The sequence below is a fragment of the Micromesistius poutassou genome (genome assembly GCF_964030765.1).
Source record: "Micromesistius poutassou genome assembly, chromosome: 11".
NCBI lineage: Eukaryota > Metazoa > Chordata > Actinopteri > Gadiformes > Gadidae > Micromesistius > Micromesistius poutassou.
Window position 1 is genome coordinate 2,536,058 of NC_140281.1, and position 20,000 is coordinate 2,556,057.

General features: G+C 45.0%; 2 protein-coding genes across 3 annotated transcripts in view; both read left to right on the forward strand.

Moving 5' to 3' along the window:
* The window catches only part of LOC311355289 (phospholipid scramblase 2), a 5,733-nt gene extending 450 nt beyond the window's left edge, over positions 1-5,283 (forward strand). Inside the window, exons 2-7 of the mRNA XM_084475042.1 lie at positions 358-449; positions 585-627; positions 983-1,203; positions 1,874-2,035; positions 2,717-2,878; positions 3,212-5,283. Coding sequence (XP_084331168.1) covers positions 381-449; positions 585-627; positions 983-1,203; positions 1,874-2,035; positions 2,717-2,878; positions 3,212-3,244 — 690 coding nt within the window. The 5' untranslated portion in view covers positions 358-380 and the 3' untranslated portion in view covers positions 3,245-5,283. The remainder of the gene's footprint in view (positions 1-357; positions 450-584; positions 628-982; positions 1,204-1,873; positions 2,036-2,716; positions 2,879-3,211) is intronic.
* Positions 5,284-7,468: 2,185 nt separating this feature from the next.
* galnt11 (UDP-N-acetyl-alpha-D-galactosamine:polypeptide N-acetylgalactosaminyltransferase 11 (GalNAc-T11)) lies at positions 7,469-19,729 on the forward strand. Of its 2 annotated transcripts, none has more exons than XM_084475025.1 (12): positions 7,469-7,712; positions 9,523-9,797; positions 10,009-10,132; positions 10,653-10,819; positions 11,107-11,232; positions 12,432-12,681; positions 13,671-13,788; positions 14,690-14,842; positions 15,278-15,496; positions 16,158-16,262; positions 16,378-16,515; positions 17,191-19,729. In XM_084475025.1, the coding sequence occupies exons 2-12, from the start codon at positions 9,557-9,559 to the stop codon at positions 17,320-17,322; spliced, it is 1,773 nt and encodes a 590-aa protein (XP_084331151.1). In that variant the 5' UTR covers positions 7,469-7,712; positions 9,523-9,556; the 3' UTR covers positions 17,323-19,729. The 2 variants fall into 2 exon arrangements, with proteins under 2 accessions (XP_084331151.1, XP_084331152.1); XM_084475026.1 differs by having other exon boundaries at positions 9,526-9,797.
* The last annotated feature ends 271 nt before the right edge of the window (positions 19,730-20,000 follow it).

Here is a 20,000-nt window from a genome sequence, read left to right on the forward strand (position 1 = left end):
GACCTACATAGAGGCGCGCCCCCTACTCGATAGTAATTGGATTTCAGTTTTTTTGCCAACTAACCCCCAGTCAAAGTTCCAAATATAACACAGATGATAGTGCCTGCGATGAGCGTGTTTTAGGCTTGGTGTAGCTGAGAATAGAGCGACGGATTGCTGTGGTGTATTGTGTAACTGCACGCGTTGGTGGATGCACAAACAATGTACCCATTATTTTTGGTTTGTTTACATTCATTGTGTGTCTGTAAGCGTTTCGCATTTCATTGTGTACAGAATGTGAACAGACAGTAGATGGCGCCACATCGCCACTCCAAAAATAGTCTATTAATGTTTTATTACTAATTATGCATACTTTAGGTCATCAAAAAGTATATTCCAAAATGAACATGTATACCGTGCCACCCCCTGGAATACCTGGATGCCCTCCTGGACTAGAATATTTGACTCAGGTACATTTATTTTAGAAAATCATCTCTCTTTTTTACATACACAGCAAATAATGTCTCATCTCTTCTTTTATGTGTAACAATTGACCAGCCTAAATAGGAATTCATGTATTTTATTTCTCTCCTCTGATTTTCTAGGTGGACCAGCTGCTCATCAAGCAGAAAGTTGAACTCATCGAAGGCAAGTTAGTTTCACTACATCGCCATAAATATATGTCCTGGTGTATTCCCAAAGAAGCGTATCTTATCGAAGAACACCCGGGATGTACCTCATTAATCCCACATGGGGAATGTGGGTGTCACAGGATTGTTTGTCAGAGAAGACCAGTATCTCAGTAAACACTATCGACCGTTGAGGCAAACATGATCAACCGTATGCTACCTTTTAGACCAGAGCTAATGTTGACAATGTGTCCTCATCCTCATCTTCAAAACCGCTTATCCGGGGGCCGGGTCGCGGGGGGGCAGCCAGACTTCCCTTTCAAATCAAAGTAAGTAAAAACAAAGCTAACAGTATCTCCTCTCTCTCTCTCCAGCGCTGGTGGGTTTTGAGAGCAACAACAAGTACGAGGTGCGCAACTCGCTGGGGCAGAACGTGTTCTACGCGGTGGAGGAGAACGACTGTCTGAGCCGGCAGTGCTGCGGCCCGCTGCGCTCCTTCACCATCCGCGTGCTCGACAACTACGGCAACGAGATCATCACCGTCAGCCGGCCCCTGAAGTGCATGTCCTGCTGCTTCCCCTGCTGCCTGCAAGAGGTAGGCCCCCCGACGAGAGGCGGTCCTCTGACTGGGATGTTTATGGAGTGGTGGAGTGAGTCCTTCGATGGCTACCACTTTGTGAGGATGAGTAGATGGTCCCCCCCCCCCTTTGATAGCCAGAGGGACGACAGAAATACATATTTGAATATTGATTTAGTAATTGGTAAAAATATTAAATATATATATAAAAAAGTGAAGACATCTCAGAGTATTCCAGGGGGTAGCACATACATGGTCAATTGTAATAGATAGTAATTTGTAGTAGACTTTTAGATGACTGGAACCTGGAAGCCAAACTGTGGTTGGGCTTTTTCGACAAAGGCCCCTCTTGAAACATTAATACCACTTTTTTGCTCCTTAATATTTTCACCAATCGCAAAACTAGTGGTATTGGTTTATCTGACATGAATGCCTGCATGTATGCCTACATCCATTAGCCTGGATTGATGATTATCAGCAGTTAAATTGTATTTGTTTTAAGCTGTACTTTTTCTTGTAAAGTTTGGATTTGGTTGCTGAAATAAATGTTTTAACCGTTTTTTGGTTTTCAACTATTTTGGGAGCAGCTTGGGGGGTTTTCAACTTCTTGAGCTGAAATCAGTTATCTGTTGGAAAAGTAGGGTTGCAGTCGTCATTTTGCAATGAACGTGCACCTCTCTCCTCACAGCTGGAGGTGCAGGCCCCGCCAGGGAACACCGTGGGCTATGTGCTTCAGCAGTGGCACCCGTTCTCCCCAAAGTTCATCGTGCAGAATGAGAACCGGGAGCCTGTCCTGAAGATCAACGGGCCCTTCTGCGGATGGAGCTGCCTGCCGGACGTCGACTTCGAGGTGGGCTCCTCAGAACCTTAATGCTAGGGGAGGCAATGTGGAGAAACCGGCCAGAGTAAGCTTGATTTTGAAAGGACCAAAGCACCACAGAACATCCCTTCCTTCAGGCCTCCCTCCAAAGCCATCTCCCTATAAAACATGACACCATCTTTAGCTTTAGCAAGAGGTATTCCTAGCATTGAGGAAGAATCTGAACTGATTGAACAGGGTTATTACAGGCCTGCGACAGCCAGAGATACCAGATTTATCTTTTCTCTTTGTCAGAGCATTGTATTTATTGATTGCTGTCGAGATTTAGAGAATTTCTACATATCGGACAGAAAATGTGTCTAAAATGCATTGCCTAAAAGAGTCATGGAGCATCCTGTTTGGTTTGTGGTACTGATTTTGCAGCCTGGGACCAAATGTCAACAGGAAGCAAGGGTCACCTCTGACATCCCCTCATGCATCATGAGGTGTTGTTTTCTTGTTAAGAATGGGATTGGCTATTTCAGTGAACTGCCTGGTTGTTCCAGCACCATGGCTACCTGCCGGTTCCATCCTTGATAGGAGACCAGATTGTGCAGGAGGTGTTGGGGAGAGGGGGGGTGGGGGCAGAGCTCCTCCCTCTGGCCTAGATAATATCCCCAATGCCTCCCCAAAGACAACTGGCCGTTCACTCTCCACTGACTTCCCCCCCAGATCCTGACCATGGATGAGGTCAGCAATATCGGGAAAATCAGTAAGCAGTGGACCGGACTCCTGCGGGAGATTTTCACGGATACGGACAACTTTGGGATCCAGTTTCCCATGGACCTGGACGTGAAGATGAAGGCCACGATGATAGGGGCATGTTTTCTCATCGTGAGTGGCACCATTGCTTTTTTATTTGGTTAACAGATGGCCTGGACAACAGTCATATTTTGTAGAATACATTTATGATAATAGTCAAATATGCTTTGGTTTACTATATGGTATACCACGTTAACTTATTTTTAGCATTGTATGTCAATAATGACCATTGTAATTAGATTATCTTTGGCCAAAAGGTCTTGGGTTCAATTCCCTATGCCCTCAGCCTATATGTGTAGGCAACCTTGATGAAGATGCAGATGTATCTGAATCCACTTTCACTGGCCAAAGTGCAAAATAGTTAACAATATATTTTTCTTCCACTTTTTCTGCTCATTTTCCCAGGATTTCATGTTCTTCGAGACCAACAACGTCTAGGTGTGAAAATAAAAAGCATTCATGAAGAACAAGGCCAAAAAGCAATTCCAATTAGGCCAACATGCCCTAAACTTAACTCAACTTCAACCATTGCTGCTTTATAGATGAATAAACTCTCTGAATGGGAGAGTTTTAGTAGAAGCCAATGAACCAAATGGATTTCTCCAGTCTGAGTATGTCAGGTCAGAGGTGGGAAGATTGTGTCTTCTGAGTATAGCGCGCACCATGACTGTCAGTGAACAGTGTGGTAATAATAGATATCTACTACATTATGTCGGCAAGTTACATGTAAACGTTGTCTCCAAACTAGGAAACCTGTCGACTAAATAGATATTTCTAGAGTATTTATACAAATAGAATATATGTAGGCTATAGCAGGGGTTCCCAACTGGTTCTCCGATTTTTGTTGAAGGTCGGGTCCAGAACGATTGCCGATAGCGATTGGCGTTGAAATAGTGCCTGATGCTGCCCAGTGATCCTCATGGCACACCTGCGCTTTAAGTCATCTACCATTTTCTTGAGATAGAAGGGCACTGAATATGTGTTGGGAGAAAAGCTGAATTCACCTCAACTTTTAAATCACATGACACTACGCAATAGTGATATTAGCTGCAGTCGAATAGCCTCTTTTGCTTGGGATAGTTCCTAACTGGGTGAAAGGACCCAGAAGTATCTGAATGGCAGCCATGATAAGATCATTTTGATTTCTCTAAACGCTAAGGAGCTTCAATGCTTCCTCTCTCTTTTCTCCTTTAAAAAGTTACACATTCGGTAGGAGCAACCATTGTCAATGTGAAAACCATTTAGTTTTACTTTCGTGACTGTGAGCCTTTGTTATTATTTCTTATTTAATTTCCAACCTTTGGAATGAAGTTTTATTTTTTTAAGGCAGTCCATGTTTATACAGCCTGCATGAAACAACATGGTAACATGCGCCCATTGTAGTCCATCTTCGGAAGATTGTAGTTTCTCCACAGTCCCACTTCCACAACAACATGACGTTTTCCACCGAGGCCAAGAAAAAGAGGAAAGGACATAGGACATAACCTTTTGGACTATTTGACCGCATTCCTAGTTAATCAGCTAAATTACGCATTTCCAAGGATAGTACTGTATCACGCACCCGTAGACAACGCCAACTTCGTAATTAAACATCACATTATTATATCTGAGTGGTTATATTATGCTTAATTTCTTTATATTATTATGCTTAATTTCTAACTTTCTTTCCACACACATGTAGGAAAAATCCAATGCATGTGCTACTTGAAAAGCAACGCAACACACTGCCATTGAATATATAGACTACAATTCACATTTAACAGTTGTCATAGGTTTGGTGAATCTGTGTCCTATTTTATGTTAATTTGCATTTCTTTGTGCGATTGTAAATGTGTCACGGCTGATCACTGTCTTTGCAGCAGCAGTTGTCACCATAACAAGTTGTCAAGGATAGGGAAATAAGCCACATTAAAAACACATTAATCTTGGGACAGGATAGAAAAATATAAAACATTACATTTCATGACCTGTGGAGTCGGCGAAGAGGTGGTCTAAGGCACAGACTTTTGAGACATCCTGGTCTAGTTATTTATTTTGAAATTAATATTTTTTTGATGTTAAGCATTACAGATCAAATGTTAATCATTTTTTTGTAGTTTTTGTTGGCTATTTATTAATATTTTTTTATTTATGTTTATTTATTCATTGTAAAAACAATAAACGTGCCTGGTTGTGTGTGCTTGATGTTATATTTAGGGGTTGAATTTTGCTGTAAAATCTAATTTATTTGCTGTACCAAATTTTGTTTTGTTAGCTTTTTTAACTTAACTAATTCATTTATTATCATTTATGTGGCAGCTACCCTGCCATATAAATGATTATTTTTCGTTTTTGTAGACTTATTGTGTATTTTGGTACAAACTCAGGTTTAAGTGCATGTAGTTGTAATTTTGTGCACTATGAATTACTTACTTGCTACTAACACTCAGAAAGAAATGATTTCCAAGGCTTTTACATTAAAATTATTTTACATCTGACCAGTCTCATACTTTGATACCTGAATATGAATAAGTTTAAAGTAGGAATTCTGGGAATAAAGGCCGAATTCTGAGATAAAGTCAGAATTTTGATTTTAATAAATAAATTCCTTAGAGGCTACCTGTAAGGAACCATGTTCAGTGAGAGTCACTTTGTGACATACAGGATGGGAACCACACACTGACCAAATAAGTCGGATGTAAGCCAGTTTTTGAGTGTTCAAGGTCCTGTAGAAGAAAGAATTAGGACCACATTTTTTGAGTTCTGACTTTATTCTCAGAATTCTGACTTAAAACTTCAAAAGAAGAAACTTAAAAGAAGTCCAAAAAAATCACCATGGGCCTAATCCTCTTCCCTAGAATGGTAACTTATGATAATAACTTGTGAATGGTAAAAAGTGCTCATCTCTGATGATGAGCCTATCCTTCAGTTGCTCCCCATTGGACCTTATTTATGGAAGAAAAAAAAAAAGTATGGTAGTGTATCGCGAGAGTCCATTCAGGGGTGAGAGACCATACTGAGGGGTGTAGGCTACCCCTCAGTAGCCTACACATCTCTCGTTTCACGTGGCTACATGCCGGTTCGAACACATCAGCATCGCGTTAGCTTCAGCGGCTCAGGGTAACCAATTGTATTGAGAGAAAGTTACAACGTCAATAACGCAACTTTCTTTCTAATTACTACATTTTAACAGTCTCACTCGGTGTGCGAAATACCCTTCAATATTCGGGGGGGTCCCCCATCTCCCGATTGTTGCGCAATATCGATCTAATTTTTTCTCATTTTTTTTCTTTTCGTCAAGGCGCAAAGTCAAAGTACTTTGTGGGCGGTTCTATGGCGCTGTTGCTATTATGACGGCGAGATAAATGAGCTTTGCGCCCGGCGCAAATCTAAAATGGGTTGGGCTGAAACCCGTAGGTGTGTTTTGGGCGTAACATGCAATAAACCAATGAGAGTGGCATCTCCCATCCCCTTTAAGAGCCAGCGCATTTTGATTTGACGAGTTGATTTTTGACAGCGCGTTTGCAGTCTCCGCTGAGACAGCTGCATGACCACATGAATTTCGAACTTCAAATGGCTCAGTTTATGGCCAAGTAATAGGCATAATTAACACATGGAATAGCGTTTTCTTCTCCAACTTCAGAAACACTGATTCGTCATGTAAATTGCGGCAAAGACAACTTAAAACATGCGGACGCGGTCCTCGATGGCCGCAACCAGTGACGGACTGGACGGTCTGGCATTTGGGCAGATGCCAGAAGGGCCGCGGCTTCTCGTGGGCCGTTTGGCATCTCGTGGGCCGTTTGGCCTCTCGTGGGCTGTTTGGGCCGGCCAATCACGGAGCGGTATGCTTGTTGGGATCGCGAAACTAGGAACGACACATGTGTCGGTGTAGAAAGTCAATTGCACCTGGCGCAAGATAGCGCCCTTCTTCTGTTTGGCGCACATGGCTAATTTGCATACGCGCACAGGACTGGCTGGCTCCGCTTGGCAAAAAATAGAACATATATGTGAATAAATGTTAAAATTCTGAATACTGGACATGGTGAGCTTAAACACATTTAAATGACCATTAGTGACAATAATATATATATATATATTTATTTATTTATTTATTTTTGACGAAATTTGAGACCCCCTTCAATTTTCTTGTCTGATGTTATATGTCATAGGCAACCATTTAGTCTTTCTCTTTTCCACAACTGCTAGCTACAATATACTGTCAAACTCTTGAAAAATGAAAAATTATATTAATAATTCACAGACAACAAATGTTGACATTCATGGCACAATTCAAACGGGACCAGAAAATAATTATTTTCTCACATTCACTTGCATTAACGATTTTTCAACCTAGAGGTCCACTGGGGTTTAGCGGGAAAGGCGGGACTTACCAGCTCTATGGTGGCCAACCGGAAAAGGAGGGACTAAGGCTCTATCACTAATTCGACCGTTTAGTTTTGTATTTATAGAATATTCAATTGAAGTATACTTTTGTCTACTTATTATTTTTATTTTATCTCCAAATAAGGCCTTGAATTCTGTTTTATTAAGCGTAACATTTTTATCTAATAAAACATCTGAAGTTGTTTACATGGTTCTGCTAAGGATGGGCGCGATCTCACAGTGAAGTGTTCTCCCGGCTTGACTTGAACGCATCATATCGCTGGGTTTGCTCTGGTTTCAGCTCAGTCAGTCAAGTGCTGTGGACGTGAAACAGGAGCTGTTTCGGGTTCTCCTGGACCGACAATGACCTATCGGCAACAATGAATGTCCAGATGTATCTACTAACGTGATTTTAAACACACTGCCCTGTTTGGACGGGCAGGATATCCATGTGCATTGGTCCACTGCACTGCTGATGTGGTCAGAATACTAACGGAGTTCAACCCAGGAGAGACACCAGTCTGACCACAAGTACAGCCAGGTAATCAGCAAACCATGTTTACACATTGCGTCACACAGTAGGACTGATGATACATGATTGTGATTTGATTGTCCTTAAAGTGGTTTGACTATAATGAAGTGTGTGGAGGACGTTGATGTGGACGGATCAGCTAACTGGCTAAACTAAGCTAACGTTCACTGTTATGGTTAAAAACAACCAACAAACTAACACCGGGTTTTGAAGTTGTATGCATTGTTTCTGCTCGGTATCCGAGAGTGTTATCAGGCTATCAATTGATCACCGTCTCACTTTGTATGTCGCTCTAAATGTTGCACTTAAACGCTCCTTATTGATTGAATCTGACTTAAAGTAACTTGGCTAGCTAGCCAACGTTTAGCTTTTAAATTGGGAACCGCCTGTGGATGGAGCTGACTGTTTATTTAATATTTATATATAAATAGTCATATAATATACACTACTACTATTTAATACATGAGACGAGGACAACCAAATGACCACCAACACATGAGTGATGCGTGTATTAATGTACATTCTGACAGGTCTGTCTGTGTGTCTGTGTTATGACACAGGTTTCCACTGGTGATATGAATCATTGATGTAGATATGTTGTGGGTTGAGTGTGCGCCCATTTCCACTTAACCTGAAGAATAAATAACTATTATTCTACTATACACTGTCTGAACAGCTAAAATCAGAAGGCCATGTGTTGTGACAAGATCTGCAGTAGTGATGATGGGACATAGCTAATTACTAATATCTATTGGGAGCTGATTATTGATTGCCTGCTATGGCCTTTTTTCCAATAACCTTGATGTCCATAGGATAGTTGATTAGGACACATCTAATTACTGATACATATTGTAACTAATTATTGATTCCATGTGTTAGGCCCCGTTTTCAACAATATAACCTTGACATAGATTTCCATATATGTCAACTGGAGTAGAAAAATGATACACACTTTTGCAAATGTCAGCATGTTCTGTTTTGCAGAGTTCTTTGGATTAAGAATTAATGTGCTGACTGCTGTCATTTGAGAATACTGCTGTGACTGTCAGGTTTCTGCTGATTTTCCTCTAGGTTGTTTCATTGCATCCTTTCTCACTCAGCACTCCGTCTCAATTTCCTTTCCTACTTATGGACATGATACCCTCCCGCACTTTCTACATTTGAAATACTCCACTTTAGCATTTACTGAAAAGATAATGAAACGGCCATGCAAAATACTAGTATTCGTTGGTGTTCATGATTTTCTGATGATGTTCCCCAGGAGGTAATGTTTGACTGTCTCGTAAACCTTTGCTCTGTGGTCAAGTCCCTGTCCCTTCTTAAACACGCCAATGCCACACACGTAACAGGATCCCTGTTGTTTCAGGGTGTGTGTGTGTGTGTGTGTGTGTGTGTGTGTGTGTGTGTGTGTGTGTGTGTGTGTGTGTGTTTGAACACATTATGTATGGGCTACAGGGATAGACACACACTTATGTTTATAGGTTCTTAAGCTTGTGATAAAAAGTAACTATGTAGTAATGCTGTATGAGCAGTTGCAGTCATTCCTGTTCTCTCTCTCTCTCTCTCTGTCCCTCTGTGTGTGTGTGAGTGTAATCCTCTGAGACTTAAGTCAAGAGAACACACACACACACTTTATTAAACACAGTCCTTGTAAGAGACCACGTGAAGCTGAGGTCCATTTCACCACATTCTCATAACTGGCATTCCTGCTATTGTCTGTGTGTGTGTGTGTGTATGTGTCTATGAATGCTTAAGATAATTAAAAACAGCTGTTTGTGAATACCCAAGTTAGTTGCAGTCTCTCTCTCACTCTCTCCAGCAGTCTAATGTAAGAGGATGCTCTCTCGGCCACCATGGCCAGCGTGACTCTGAGGTACTTCTGCTATGGCTGCCTCTTCACATCGGCCACCTGGTCTCTCCTCCTCTTCCTCTACTTCAACCTGGGGGCTGACCCGGGCCTGGCCAGGACCCCTGTGCAGCCCAGGAACAACAGGCCACTCCAGCAGCAGCCAATCACCAGGCGCCCTGGTGGCCAGAAGGCGGGGCGAGGGGCATTTGTGGCCAATAAGGGAAGCGAGCTTTCACCAGAGATGGGTGAGTTATGGCAATAAGAATACCGCCTGACTGTATAGGTAATTGGCATGTTTCCACAGCAAGCAGAGGGCACCTGCCCACAATTACACACTGTATAGCACTGCAATCCAACACTGTACCCACATCATTTTCACAATTAAGACTGCCTTCTTACTTGAATTTTGGCCAAGTGACACTCTTGCTCGCTCTCGCTCTCTCTTTCTGGTTCCAGGTATGATATTCAGCGAGGCAGACCAGAGGCTGAGGGACGTGGGCTACCACCGCCATGCCTTCAATGTCCTCATCTCCACCAGACTGGGCTCCCACCGAGACCTGCCCGACACCAGAGACTCCCAGTAGGAGCTGCCCATCTCTCTCTCTCTACCCCAATTCCCCTTTATTTTCTTCCTTTCTTTCTTTCTTTCTTTCTTTATTCTCTCTCTCTTTATTCTCTCTTCCACTCGCTCTCGCTGCTTTGTTTGGTGAACCTGTTGTTCACCAAACTCGTCCCTGCACTGGCTTTTAGAGGAGCCTTTAGTCCACAGGTCCAGGCTGGACCTCCACGCTAAGGCTAGAGTAGGCATTGAATTTGCTTTCCTTAACGCAACGGGAGACCTAGAGGCCTTTACTGTCTCGTGGGGTTATGAAGACATCGTGTGCTCAGTTGCAACTGGTTTTTGGAAAGTGTTTTCCTCTGTAAAATATATATTTCTTCTTTTTAAAATTCAGAAATTCATGATTTGTTCTGTATACTAACTGAAAATGATCAAATAACCATAATCATGGTAATTACTCATGTCGTGTATCTCTCTCTCTCTCTCTCTCTCTCTCTCTCTCTCTCTCTCTCTCTCTCTCTCGCTCTCACTCTCTCTGCAGGTGCAAGGAGAAGGTGTACCCTCTGTCTCTGCCCTCGGCCAGCGTAGTGATCTGCTTCTTCAACGAGGCGTTCTCTGCCCTCCTGCGAACGGTGCACAGCGTGCTGGACCGCACGCCCGCCTACCTGCTGCACGAGATCATCTTGGTGGACGACAACAGCGAGCTGGGTGCGGGGACACGCACGCACGCACGCACGCACGCACGCACACACACTCTGCATCCCCATGGGACTAATGAGTTCACTGATTACGTATGACAGAGATTTATGAAGAGGACCAGCTGTTGGAATTACACTGGACCCTATGTAGTGACCGAGTAAAGGTTGCTCACAGACGGAACACAAAAATAGGGTCCCGTCACGCCAGAGTAAATTAATCTTATTTGTCTTGTTTGTTCCTTCTTTCTCACTTGCTTTCTTTGTGTCCTTCCTAATGTCTTTGTCTCTGCCTCCCAGAGGACCTGAAGGAGGACTTGGATCGCTATGTCAGGGAGCAGCTGCAGCCCAAGGTCAGACTGGTGAGGAACCAGAAGAGAGAAGGACTCATCCGAGGTCGAATGATAGGAGCCTCCCATGCCACCGGTACGTCCTTGTCCATACCTCCTTCACTAGACTATCCCTAACCCTCGACTTTCATTCATATGTTCCCCACGTGCATTCACACACTACAGATCATCAGGGTAGGGATGGGTTAGGGTTCAACTGGTGTGTAACCCTCAATGTTGCATATGCCCTAACATCTAACACCCCCTCCTTACATCTTTGAACACTTGAGGCTGGCTGGAGAACGCCTGCAAGCATCTGGATGAAACTGTGTGTGTGTGTGTGTGTGTGTGTGTGTGTGTGTGTGTGTGTGTGTGTGTGTGTGTGTGTGTGTGTGTGTGTGTGTGTGTGTGTGTGTGTGTGTGTGTGTGTGTGTGTGATAATAATAATGTGCCAGTAATTGAACAACTCAGGGGTCATGTAGGAATGGGAGCAGGCATCAAAATGCATATATGACACACTGTTGTCGAACAGTTTGAGCTGATCATCAAGTTCTCATGGCGTGTTAGGTCATGACACAGCTTGTGTGATCAAAGGGTTCGTCCCTGATGTCGGAGCAGGCCTTCTCCAGTATATTGTATTGCTCCAGTATATTGCTTGTTACCAGAGTGGCTCGTCGAGCAAATTCAAATTGTGCTCTCGCGAGCACTTTAGGTGATTTAAAAGGCTTCCTTCTCTTGTCATAGTGGCTCCGCACAATTCAAATGCGTCCGAAGCCACAACAGGGCGGCATGTGGCTCAGGAGGTAGAGCGGGTTGGCTGGTAACTGGAAGGTTACTAGTTCGATCCCCGGCTCCTTCTAGCGTGTCTAGGTGAGACACTGGTTAGAAAAGCGATATATAAATGCAGTCCATTTACCATTTAACTAGACTGGTTAGCCCAGCCCATTCTCCCGGCGATTTGAGTTCGCCCTGCAGAAGGGTCTGGAGTAGAGCAATACATTTCTTTCTAGTTTCCATACGTTTTTGCGGGAGCCAATCACCACGCTGGCTTTTCCCCCTGGCGTGCTATTGTGACAGGGAAGCGACGGCAAGCAGCCAATTGCGTATACAGTCAATTTAACTCCGACCGCTTGCTAGCTTCCCCGGACCAACGTGCAATCTACGATTGAGCTTGGTCTGGCAATAGCCAGGCTACCATTTAACAGGCGGCGAGGCGTTTCATGTGTGAACCACAGAAACGGCCGCCTTGATCCCGTCGGGTTAATCCTCCGGCCAATGCGTGCGTGTCCCCACCAGGCGACGTGCTGGTGTTCCTGGACAGCCACTGCGAGGTGAACACGGCCTGGCTGCAGCCCCTGCTAGGCCTGCTGCAGAGGGACCAGCACACGGTGGTGTGCCCCGTCATCGACATCATCTCCGCCGACACGCTGGTCTACTCCCCCTCGCCCATCGTCCGCGGGGGCTTCAACTGGGGGCTCCACTTCAAGTGGGACCCCGTACCCCCCGCTGAGCTCAACGGGCCCGACGGAGCCGCGGGGGCCTTCAGGTCGGTAGGGTCCGACGGGCGATCACATGACCAGGGACTAACGTGTACTTCTAGGATGTGTTTTTTTTTTGTCTTTTTACCGAGAGGGGAAAATCGACAGACCTGGCAATGGCTTTAACGTCACCCTGAAAGGGTTCAAATAGGGCTGCCCTTGGCTGGTGGCAGGTGTTTATTCTGTTCCCTGCACTTGACGCTACTGTAATAAAAAAAAGGGGTAATTTCCTCAGGAGGGATAAACCAAGCGCTTTGCTTTGGAGCGGTCTGTCTATTTAACATCACATGATCATACAACAACGTCAAAAGCCAAAGTCAGCTTTATTGTCAATTACTTCTCATGTGGACAAAAGCAATCGAGAAGACGTTTCTCACTACCCCACGGTGAACAGATACAGTGACAAGACAAGACAGCGGATAAAACGACGAGACGAACACTAAAAGTAACATTGAAGTGCACAACAGAAGGACATTTACTAATATTAAAACAACAATGAGATGGTGCACAACTTGACAGTCAAGTCAAAGTCATTTGGGCGGCATGTGGCTCAGGAGGTAGAGCGGGTTGGCTGGTAACCGGAAGGTTGCTAGTTCAATCCCCGGCTCCTCTGACCCTGAGTGTTGATAGAGTTGAGGCCTAGACGCCTCACCATAACTGCTCCCATTGATCTGGCTGTTGCCTTGCATGGTTGACACCGCCATCGGTGTGTGAATGGGTGCATGAATGGGTGCATGAATGGGTGAATGTATTGTAAAGCGCTTTGAGTGGCCACTGGTTAGAAAAGCGCTATAGAAGTCCATTTACCATGACCACCAGAAAAAATATAGTTCTGGTGAGTTCTGGTGTGTAACTTTAGACATTGACCCATATCCAAATCGAATGCAATTTGCTTTTGCTGAAAGTGTCTGCTAGCTAAATGAAAGTGTCTGCTAGCTGCTTGACATTGAGCTAACAAGGATAGATAGAGGTAACTCACATCTCTCTCTCCTCCCAGGTCCCCTACCATGGCTGGGGGCCTGTTTGCCATGAACAGGAAGTACTTCAACGAGCTCGGCCAATACGACGCCGGAATGGACATCTGGGGCGGGGAGAACCTTGAGATATCCTTCAGGGTGAGAAAGAGACTCCTGCTATCTAGTCCAATCAAACGTTTGTATCACCGCCTCATGTCTCTCTGACGTCTCTCCAGCCATGTTTGCAGCAAGGTATTTGTGGATAGATAGATAGATAGATAGATAGGAACTTTATTAATCCTTCGGGAAGGTTCCCTCAGGAAATTGCACTTCCAGCAGCAGCAAACACCACGTTACAAATAGAATAAGAGTTAAAAACAAGTATACGTGAAAAAAAAATATATATATATACCAGAATAATAATACGCAAGCCAATATTTACATGGGGAGGGAGTGCTTTAACAGTGCATCGAAACAGTGCAAGAAAACAGCCAACCAGCCAAGTTGTGTTTGATATGCAGTGTTATGTCCTGTAGTGGGTGGTGGGTCAGGCCTGGTGCTCCCCCCCGACCTCTGTCCTCCTTTGCCGCCGCCTACTTCAGCGTGAGGCGTTGTACAGTTTAATGGCACGGGGGACAAAGGAGTCTCTCAGTCTGTTGGTGTTGCACTTGGGGAGGAGCGTCCTGTCGCTGAGCACGCTCCTCTGCTTCCTCTATGTGCGTTATGGTAAATGGACTGCATTTATATAACACATTTTTTGTCACCAGTGGCCACCCAAAGCGGTTTACAATATTGCCTAACATTCACCCATTGATACACACAATCACACACTGACGGCGGCGTCAGCACTCTAGCTCGACACTCTAGCTAGGAGGAGCCGGGGATCGAACCAGCAACCTTGCGGTTACCAGCCAACCCGCTCTACCCCCCTGAGCTAATGCCGCCCCAATTATGAGTTATTATTTTAGGAAAGGTTGATGATAACGTTAGCAAACCTATTTAAAAAGTAAGCTCAAAAATGAGCTGGACAGTCGCTTGTAACCGCTGCGTCTCCTCCCAGATCTGGATGTGTGGGGGTCAGCTGCTGATCGTGCCCTGCTCCAGGGTGGGCCACATCTTCAGGAAGAGGAGGCCCTACGGATCGCCCGGGGGCCAGGACACCATGGCACACAACTCCCTGCGGCTCGCGCACGTCTGGATGGACGACTACAAAGTACGGCGGCACACACACACACACACACACACACACACACACACACACACACACACACACACACACACACACACACACACACACACACACACACACACACGTGCAGATACCTGAACACTCCGGTGCCTGAATAACTAATTGAAATACTGAATCCTCACAGAAAATGCAATAGTTTATTTTTTTTATATTCATAATATTCCTTCACGAGTCTCTTCAGAGATATCTTCTTGCTCAACGGTCTGCATTACAAACAAGTTCAGCTGGGAGGTTGGAGGCCAGTTCACGGACAACGGCCTGGTGATCATTGACTAATCACAGGTTACAAGTCAACCGGCTCTCCCTGCTGAGCCGCTGCTGGCCCCATCAGTTCACCAGTTCATCACGTCAGCCTGTATCAGTACCCCCTGTGTCCCCCCCCCCCGTCCCCACCCCCAGGAGCAGTACTTCTCTCTGCGGCCGGAGCTGCGCGAGCGTCCCTACGGCGACGTGAGCGAGCGGCAGGCGCTGCGGCAGCGGCTGCAGTGCCGCTCGTTCCGCTGGTACCTGGACACCATCTACCCCGAGATGCAGCTGGAGGCCAACGGCAACAAGAAGCAGCAGATGTTTGTGAACAAGGCCGGCCTGCGCAGGCCCAAGGTGCTGCAGCGAGGACGGGTATGGCGCTGCGAGGGTCGTCGTGTTGTTTTTTTTTTTTACGGGTCGGTGACGAAAAAGGCTCAGTTCCGAGAAAGAGAACGGCTGTGAAGCTCGGGTATCTCAGGAAAAGTTAAATCATCGTGAATCAACTCGAAATGGATTCTTGATTCAAAACAATTCACAGTCCCAAGTGGATTCTTGATTCAGTACGTAGGGTTCGTTTTAGGATCTCCTCCTAAGAAAGGTGACGTCATGGAAGCAGAGTAAAGTGAAAAAAAGAAAGATGAAGTGGTTTGAGGAAGTAAATCCGATTGCAGTAATATTATTACTGCTCAAACCACTTAATCTTTCTTTTTTTATGTTATATGATATATATATATATATATATATTATATTATTATATTATATGAACACACAATAGCAAACGTAAGACAAAAGGTCAATATATTTTTGTAGAAGTGAATCACAGAAGATAAGAATCCAGTGAATGACCCCATGTGATTAGCGTCAGTTCTTATGAACTCGCTGATGAACCCTTTCTACTTATTAGCTTTCGTTATTATAAATAAACACACAGCCTGATGCGGACTATCATTGGCATTAGTTATTTATAATTTCCCACTTCTGTGCTTATTGTCGTTTACTTATGTGGATCTCTCTGTCGCATCACCTTCCCCAGCTGCGTAACCTAGCGACTGGCCACTGTCTGGTGGCACAGGGCAGGGCCAGTCAGAAGGGCGGAGCCGTGGTCCTCAGACCATGTGACATCAGTGACCCCGAGCAGGTGAGCCACGCCCACGCCCACGGCATCAGGCATGGTAATGGTCACGTGACTATAAATTCTAGTTTTCTGTAAATCAAAATTGTGTGTGTGTGTGTGTGTGTGTGTGTGTGTGTAGGAGTGGTCGTATGACGAGGACAGCGAGCTGGTCCTGGCCGGCCTGCTGTGTCTGGACGTGTCGGAGGTGCGGACCTCCGACCTGCCCCGACTCATGAAGTGCCACGGGTCCGGAGGCTCCCAGCAGTGGACTCTGGGGGTCCGTCTCACACACAATACACAATACACACGCACAACAATACACACGCACAACAATACACAGTTCACACACACACGTGCGCACACACACACACAACAATACACAGTTCACACACACACACACGCGCGCACACACACACGCACAACAATACACAGTTCACACACACGCACGACAATACACACGCACAACAATACACAGTTCACACACACACGCGCGCACACACACGCACACGCACAACAATACACAGTTCACACGCACGCACAACAATACACAGTTCACACGGACACACACGCGCACGCACAACAATACACAGTTCACACGCATGTGCATGCACAACAATACACAGTTCACACGGACACACACGCGCACGCACAACAATACACAGTTCACACACGCACAACAATACACAGTTCACACACACGCACAACAATACACAGTTCACACACACGCACAACAATACACAGTTCACACACACGCACAACAATACACAGTTCACACACTCACAACCATACACAGTTCACACACACACACACACACACACACACAACAATACACAGTTGACGCATAAACACACACATTGCTGTAGATGCAGTATATATCATAGGATCTGTGTCTCTCTCTCTCTCTCTCTCTCTCTCTCTCTCTCTCTCTCTCTCTCTCTCTCTCTCTCTCCAGAGGGCTAACCGGCTCTACCAGGTGTCTGTGGGTCAGTGTCTGTCCGTGCTCCAGCCCGTCGGCCCTAAGGGCTACGTCGCCATGGCGATATGTGACAGCTCCCAGCCCCAGCAGTGGCAGATGGACGGCTGACGGCGATGACGTCAGACACGAGAGGAGATACCATACCATAAAACACACACACACAGACACACACAGTCGTGCATACACACAGAAAACTGGACGTTTCGCACAATACATGTATCACACACAAACAGTATGACACTCAAGCCAAAAGACAACATGACTTATTGGCTGCAGTCCATCTCTCCCTTAAGTGACCTTTGACCCCCCCCCCCCCCCCCCCTCACCGTTGACAAGGAACAGGCACAAGAAAGAACAGGAACAGGAAGTGGACGCCGAGTCATGTGATTCTGTGTGACGTTTTGATGACTTTGACTTCTTCGGGGAGACAATCGTGAGTTATTTTAAAAAGCGGAGGAGGGAAGAGGAGAGACTCTTCCTCTCCAGTCAGTTTTTATTGATTTCTGCTCTCGTCCCATAATCACTGATCATCGGTTGACCTCAAGGAGTGGCCGGTAGAGACACACACACACACACACACACACACACACACACACACACACACACACACACACACACACACACACACACACACACACACACACACACACACACACACACTGCTGTGCCCTCATTTGCCTTTTGATAATCCGTCACACGTTGTATAATAATGAACGTCAAACTGAAAGGGAACTCTTTTGGCCCCCGTTGGACCTGTGAGATACGTCCGTTCCTTCAGAGCTGGAAACCGGTCAGGGAACCAACATCACCAGCAGGAGAATACCTCTCTCCTCTTAACTTTCAGTGTTATTATTTGACAAACATTGGGGTTGAAACTAGGAGTATTTATATTATTTCCTAGCAGGCTTGTGTCTGTGTGTTTCCTCTGCTGGTTGGTTGGTTGGTTGCAGCAACTGGCTGACCAGAGATGATCCTACTTGCTATGTACAATTCAACATTGCATTTTGGTTATCAATGACAACAACGCAGTCTTTTTACGGTCTACTGTGACGAGCGACCCTTTCCGTTGTCAGGATCCAGATCAGATTTTGTTGGCCCCTGGCGTGATCAATCCATTTGGCCGATGCGATTGGGTTGTTTTCAGAATACTTTGTGGAGGGGAATCTGGATGGCACTAATGAGACTGCGGCTCTGTGGTATTCGGTCAATCATGTGATTGAAGTGTCTTCTTGTTTTTGAACTGAATCATTGAGTGGAGCTGTGTGTTCATTGCTGCCGTTCTGGGTGTCGTGGTCTGTTCAACGTGTTGCCCATATGTGTGTTGGTGACCCGCTGTAGAGCACAGCGTCAATGTCCACCCAACCCTCTCCCCTAGACAATCTACAGCATCCTGGTCTACAGTGCAATCAGTAGTTTAAAAGGGCCTCTATTTTACCACAAGTTTTGAGTTTGATTAGCCATTACAAGCAGTTGGAAAGTCTGCCTTTTCCTGTGTCTTTAGTGACAACCCAAGTGGGCGTGTCCACCTCCAGTCCACTGGGCAGGCTGGTAGACTGATCGATCCAGCATGCATCTAGATGAACATCTCGTGTTTTCAGTTTTGTTGATTGCTATGACAACCGCTCTGATGTCCAGGCAGCTAGTTTGCACCTATATTGGGCTTATTTCACGTGTGGTGAACTTCCAGACACATCACCGAGGCATCTTTGTTTACTGTGAACAGTGCCTACTAGCTGGTAACTGGTATAATTTACTTTTTTTTTATTGAAGGTGATGCAAATGTCAGCTAATTAATTAAGTTGCTCCATTATGTTTATGCATAGATTTGTAGTGTTATGATAATCTAAAGACCTTTAATACATGTTTGACAGGAGGTGGTTTCTGGATGGCTGGAGACCACTCTGGTGTATTTCACCGGAATATTAAAGGTAGAGATAAGACATTTCAACTGTGTGTCAGTGATGTTTGTAAAGGTTTGTTTTTATCTTGTTTGTTTGCTTTGACTCTTATTTTATGACTTGAAAAAATGAAACAGCTAAGCAAGCAAAGTGTGCGGTACAGAAACCCTATTCATTCATTGTCAAACCACTCTGTACATTTCAGGTCTATGACACAGACCTACAGTTCTTTTCAATTTGTGATGTGAAAGACATTATTTTTAAATGTGTCCTGAATTCAAGAGAAAGATGGATGACTGGTTTTGGGAAGGATAAAGACTGCTGCTGTCGTGTCTGTGTGAATCTCATGGGTGTGTTCAGCTTCTGCTACTGGCATGTCTTGTCTTCCCATTATCTGATCTCCGTTGGTTACACTTTAGTTTGTGGTCCTTTTTTAAATCCTTTCGTTTTGGTAGCCCCCCTGTCCGTTTGTCTTTCTAAGAAATCGGCTTGAGGGCTCAATGCTGAATTTCCGAAATGATTGAATGTGGAATAAGGAAGTGATGTGCTTCTTCTCAATGGTAAGTGCTAAGGTCAGTTTGTGTTTTCTTAACCAATAAAGGTTGTTTTAAACAAGACCATGTTTTACATATATGTGGATGTTTTGAATCAAATTTTATTATTATTTTTTATTCTCTTTACATACCCGACAGCAAAAGTAAATCACGTTTTGAGTCGTTTGCGGAAGCTGGTGAGCGACTCTGCGGTCCTGACATCAGCAGGGAGCTCGTTCCACCACTGTGGTCCCAAGATAGAGAAGAGTTGTGATTTAGCTAATCGACCTTTGGTTGCTCTTAGTGATGGCGGTACCAGAACTAGAATGACTATATTCAACACTCAACTGTCAAC

Bases quoted from the DNA above. Each gene is read 5' to 3' on its own strand.
- galnt11 (XM_084475025.1), top strand. From the start codon at position 9,557: ATGGCCAGCGTGACTCTGAGGTACTTCTGCTATGGCTGCCTCTTCACA. The intron at 9,798-10,008 runs GTGAGTTATGGC...TTCTGGTTCCAG, and splicing joins CGAGCTTTCACCAGAGATGG to GTATGATATTCAGCGAGGCA. The intron at 12,682-13,670 runs GTCGGTAGGGTC...CTCTCCTCCCAG, and splicing joins GGAGCCGCGGGGGCCTTCAG to GTCCCCTACCATGGCTGGGG.